General features: G+C 38.2%; 1 protein-coding gene across 3 annotated transcripts in view; it reads right to left on the bottom strand.

Moving 5' to 3' along the window:
• trit1 (tRNA isopentenyltransferase 1) overlaps positions 1-6,000 on the bottom strand; it is a 31,352-nt gene that overhangs the window by 277 nt on the left and 25,075 nt on the right. Inside the window, exon 12 of one of the 3 annotated variants that reach the window (XM_055156943.1) lies at positions 4,023-4,091. The exons of the other annotated variants lie outside the window; for them this stretch is intronic. Within the exon in view, the coding sequence (XP_055012918.1) occupies positions 4,047-4,091 (45 nt within the window). The 3' untranslated portion in view covers positions 4,023-4,046. Of the gene's footprint in view, positions 1-4,022; positions 4,092-6,000 lie in introns of those variants that run through there. 3 annotated transcript variants of the gene reach the window in all.

The following is a 6,000-nucleotide window of genomic DNA, read 5'->3' as shown; positions in this document are numbered from 1 at the left end:
GCCAGATATGCAACACTGACAAGTAAATACCAAAAATATAGAGGGCCTATTACAGTAAACAAAGTGCAATTGTATTTCAGAGGATTAAGTGGCCTTTTACAATACAAAAAAACAAACTGTTGGCAATATACATGGACAATTAAGGAACCGAGCAAGACAAAATAGTAGCCTAAAGAAATGTGTGAGGATAAAATACAAAAGCTGAAAGTGAATAAATGAATGTACAAAAATGTCTGTAATTATTTAGGCGTGCTGAAAAGTGGCTATGTGGCTCAGGCCTAATAATGCATATATGGATGACAATGTGTAGATATTACCAGAAGAGGGCAGTACAATGTTACAGATAGACAACTGGTTACTAGTGCCCATTCTTACTCTTACAGCATTACTGCATCATTAATTGAAAAAAGAAATCATAACATGATACAGTGTAATTATACATAGACCACCTGTTCATAGTGTCTATTTTTTAATTAAAGTCTGATGCAAGTCCAAGTCCACATGGCTGTAGGTACCAACAGTCATAATGTGTGAAAGGAGTAAAGTAGGGCAGGGGGACACAGGAGACACTTGAGGTATAAATATGGAATCCTGAGCAGATTCTGGACTGTTTTAGGCCAGAGATCTTACATGATCTTTCTCACACACACACAGACCCACACACAAATAAAATATGATGTGACAAATGTAAGTACACCTGTTATGTCTATTTCAGTCTGATGGCCTGGGAATATTTTAAAATTTCTTATCAGGGCATTATTATTTTGAGAAACAGAAAAAATAAGAGTGTTTTAATAATGCTATACAAGGTTGTGTGGATAATTGGAAATAACTAGGGTATATGCCATTTTCTTTACAAATCATCACTATATATTGTTCGCTTACATATTAATTTTGGGTGCTATTTAGAACTTTCCATGTACAATTTCATTCATCAGCAATAGTCAGTTTGTAGCATAGGGAGAAATGTCTATTCTTTCCAATAGTCTATCTCCATATTGTACAACCTAAGATGTGCAATGATTCAGGAGGGTGTGTATTATGTGCACAACAGCTGCTTTTGGCTGATTGGGCATAATGTTACACAAGATTGCATAACTGGAGTCAGTGCTCCTCACACTGCTTTTCACAGACTTTTCAGTACAAAATAAACGCAACTTTACCCAGTCTATCACGGGCATGTCTGGTTAGTGTTTATACAAAATTAGACACTTGCATCACTGTATTTTGTTTGCCTTTGGGACATTAACAGTCATCAAATAAGGAACCAACTGCTTCCCCAAAAGAATGAATGGAATCAGAGATAAATTACTAGTTACAATTTAAACCTCCTAATGGGAAAGTAAAAACAGATTATAATTCAAAACAGTACACAAATGGACACACATAGACAGTAATCAATTTAAAGATCCAAAAAGAATACTTGGGATTTTCAGACACAAATTCTCCATTAACTCATGGCTTGGACATACAGATCAACTATGAGCCGTTAACTGCCCCAACACAGAGTACACCTTATCACCCTAACTGTGTGATATGGACCAGTGGTTTCCCTCCATTCTCTTCCCTTCCCGCTTCGCATAATAATCTCTCTCTATTCTCTATAACCGTTGTCATACGCTCACCACTTAAACAGAGTTAAGAAATACAATAGACTGTTGTCTGCATGTCACATAATGTAAATGAGTCACTATTGTTATCAGTGCAGTGTAGTAAGCTATCCATCGGTTTCAGAATGGAAAGTTAGGACTGTTGCCATCATAATAAATAAAATAAAACAAAATAAATAAAATAAAATAAATAAATTCTGTTAAATGGGAAAAAAGTTTTAAAAAGTACTAATTGCAAAGACTAATTTGCAATGCTGTCTAAAAATTTAGTTTTTAGTTGTACAAAAGGTTTTATCTATGATGAAGTGTGAAAAAAATACAGGTTAATTTTGGATGTTGTTTTAGAAGATTTCTCATTGAGGATTTGTGTCCTGTAGGGTCCATGTACAATTTATTTCAACAGCAATAGGCAATTTGTATCATGGAGGATATGTCTATTCCTTCCATTCATTAAATGTTTACATTAATGAAAAAGAACAATTTAGTCCAGTTATAAAAGGTGATATGCAAGTCCTTGCAAGCCCTGGAACTCAACGTATTTTGTAAGTTAACAAAGTATATGCATTTTACTTTTTAATTAACTATTCAAATCATCTTTGTAATACATTGAGACTTGGGTACAAATTGCAACCGAATGCATCAAAGTGAGAATCAGTGCAATAAGCGGAGGGAACACTATGACAACATGTAAATTATATGGTGAATGATTTGACCCTCTGTTTCTAAAAAGTGTGCACATTGAAAGACTCCATTCAGTGTACAAGAGTTCTTTGTTTGCAACTGGTTCAGGAGGGTGTGTATTATGTGTACAACAGCTGCTTTGGGCTGATTGGGCATAATGTTACACAAGATTGCATAACTAACTGGAGTCAGTGCTCCCCACACTGCTTTTTGCAGACTTTTAAGTACAAAATTAAAGCTATTTTACCCAAGCTACCACGGGCATGTCTGGTTAGTGGTTTATGCAAAGGGTACAATTTAGATTTGTGTATATTCATGAATGTCTCTGAAGTGTGGGAGGAGGGAGGATGGCTAAAGAAAAGAACATTAAAAGGCTACTGACCTAAGAATTTAAGCCACAACATCCTTGGTGAAGATTAACCACTCTGCCACATACTTATTACAGCAAAATGAATGGAGAAGAAAATAGAAATGTAACAGCAGCTTCGAAAGACTGTCGTGGAACTTTGGCTTTAGACAACATAAAACATAATATTATAGTTCTAGCCTTGATCACTAAACTAAACAAAAAAATATTTACTTACAGAATTATTCAACAAAATTTTCTCCCGAAAAGTTTCCGGTCAGAAAATCACAACATACACAGCAAAGAACCTAGTCAGATTTTCAGCGTCGGCTCTACACTGCAGCATTGAAAGCGTTAAGGGGGAGGTGCCCAGTCCCGCCCCCTTGTCTGCTCATTTGTATATCAGGCGGGAAGGCTGTATCCCTTTATTGCTGCCATAGAGCAAGGCCATGGCCACTCCCACCAAGCACTGCACTGGCGGGAAAAGGTGCTGAGAATAGAACAGACTTACAGTGACACACACACATTGTCTTTGTCTTGAATTTAGTAGACGCTAGAGAATTGCAAGAACAAAACTGAGCATTGCTTTATATGGGGTGGTAGTTACCTTTTTCCTGTCTAAAGATGAACTTCTTAGTGGAGGCCATGAGCATGAATTATTAGGTTAAGAGGAATACTGAAATTATAGGATATGTCTACATACAATGGCATTTATTTATCCTTTTAAACAAATAACTTCAAGGGCAAGAACGAAAAGGAGCAATACAATGGACTGTGTTGTGTATACATAGTGAAGTGTTGCCCTGGGAAAGAGTTCACTGGGTTGCTGGAAAAAACAGGAAGGAATGTCATGCTCTGGATTGGGGAGGGTCTTAAAAAAAAGAAAAAGAAAAAAGAAAAAAGCAAGTTAGCAGCCCCATATTACATAACTCAGGAAATATATATACAGTGAGGCACAGTGAGTTGGATAGGAATGGGACAAATACAAAGGCAGACTTTCCTTACAGGCCTATCACATCGAATCACATCTCACAGTCTCTCATCATCCCTGAATAGCTGTTTTGCAACTTGGGGAGCCAGACAGTTGTTCAAAGTGTGTGAGGGAAATACCGCAGCTTCTTTGTGAACTGGATGAACCCTCTTCATATAGACGGCCATTAATAAATAAAAGATAGGGGAGTGTGCCAGGATGCAAAGATTACATTATAAACATCTTGCTGAAGGGGAGGAGAGATCTGAGAAGCTTATCCCGAAATGACTGTGAAATATAAGCAGAGGTATGTATAGGGGGAGAGCAAAGCTGGTAGTGTTTTTAAGGACAATAAGAGGACACCAGCAACACATAACAAAACAATAGAGTGTTGACCTGAAGTGTCACACCTGACCTGAGTGTTATGGTTCCCATATGGTTACGTAACAGCAAGGCAACTGCCTTTATGAGCTTCCAAGTAACTCTAGAAGAGAAGAAAGAGAAGGTTATATGGACTGGCTTAGTAGTAAACCCAGGTTACCTTAAGAGCAACATGCACAAAGGGATGAAACTGAAGCAAGCTTTTTGGTGAAAGTACGGATCAGCAACTAGTAATGGAATATGATGGCAAAACAATACCATCTAAAATAAAATAAAATAAAAACAATAAAAACAAGCTTGGGTAAATAATGTCCACAGTTTTTATTTATTTATTTATTTTTTACAAAAACCCCTTTTACAAGAAAGAATGACTCTGTAAAAGCATCAATGTCTGAGGGTTTGGGTTTCCACCACAAACAAAATGGAGAGACCTTCACATTCTGCATATTTGAGATTAAGAGTCCCTGTGATGTCTACACTGTGATTCCTGACCTTCTTCCTATCAGCAGAGACAGTTGTGTTGTTAACAAAGCATTTGTGGCACCATCTTTGACTACAACTGACCCTGTTTGCTTTGCCTCTGTACGTAGGTGCATGCCAGCCAGTTTTTTAGTCTCGCCAGGTCCAGATGGCAGAGAATGTTTAGTCAAATGGGATTACAGATTAGGATTAAGTGGACTTCAAATTAGCCAGACGCACAGTCACTGGATGACACACTACTACAACAGAAACAACTAAAGGGGGCGAGGCTCAAACAAGTTCAAAAGCATATAAACAAAAAAACATGTTTTCAAGCAAGAAACAAGGTCATTGTTATTTAACCTGAACAACATTCAGTGCAGTTAACCACCTCAAGAATAACAATAATACATGTGGGTTAAGCAACCCACAGTGAGGCAGAATGGAAATACAGTTTTTTTTTTACTATAATATTTGAATACTTATTACTACATATCAACGCAAAAACAAAAAATATATTTTAAGAAGTGAATTAAAACTAGTCTGGTCAGCTACATTGTCTGTATATTGTTAGATAATAGAGGCAATAGAATCAGTGGCAGAGGGCAGTGCAGAAGCAAAGTGGTCATTCATGTATAGGCTGCAGCATGTATTACATAAGTGAGCCTGCAGCGTCCCCATAGAGGGCCCCATCTATAGGACAATGTGTGCTCTGTGCAGACAGACCAGAGCTGCACTGCACAGACTGCAGAGCTGCTATACAACTGCATGACTCTGATTCAACAATGTGTGGAAATAAGTATCTCATCTTCTGCATGAAAGTGATATTTGAGAGACTTATTTGAGACAGAGTTTTACAGTGTGTCTGTATAGTCAGCACTGAGGCTCTGTGTGTGGGTGTACAAAGACGATCCCTCTACTGGCAGTGCGTAAATCACTAATTAGCCTTGTGACCGCCGACTCTGCCCTAGTTCTCTACTTCTGTGAGCAAGGGGACGCTCAGTTCAGCAGCTCAAACCTTATGTCATACATTTGCGCAAGCTTTTTTCTTTTAAAGTGAAATGATTCAGCAGAGCCTGGAGGTGCCAGCTGAGACTTGTAGCACTCAAAAAAAGCACATAACCCATGGGTTGTGTACACCAAGAGGTATTTAAAAACTGTCTGATGATACAAAGCCATGACAAAAAGGACAACAGTAGGAAAGAAAAACAAAAAGGCAGACACCAGTTGCACAGTGACCTTTGCTATCAGCATGACTCCCATAGTGCATGTAAGCCCCCTGTAAGCACCAGGCCTGACCCACTTAGAATAACAGAATATGGGACACATACAAGCACATTTCCACTCATTATACTGCTGCAAAAGTGTTTTAATAATGTGGAAGAGGTCAAGCAGCAGGAACATGTGAACACAACCTGTGATGATAACCTTCTGACACAGCAAGGTAAAACTTATACCACGGATCAATGTGTAACAATGGGTCAGTTATTTAGAGGCGCCAAGGCATAAGGGAAAAGCGGCTAGTGCAGTGTATCAAAGGTAGCGCCAACAGA

This window comes from Boleophthalmus pectinirostris, unplaced genomic scaffold, assembly GCF_026225935.1.
Source record: "Boleophthalmus pectinirostris isolate CB_2022bp ecotype Guang Dong unplaced genomic scaffold, ASM2622593v1 HiC_scaffold_21, whole genome shotgun sequence".
Taxonomy (NCBI): Eukaryota; Metazoa; Chordata; class Actinopteri; order Gobiiformes; family Gobiidae; genus Boleophthalmus; species Boleophthalmus pectinirostris.
The sequence above is the reverse complement of the archived record's forward strand: the minus strand, read 5'-3'. Positions and strand labels throughout refer to the sequence as shown.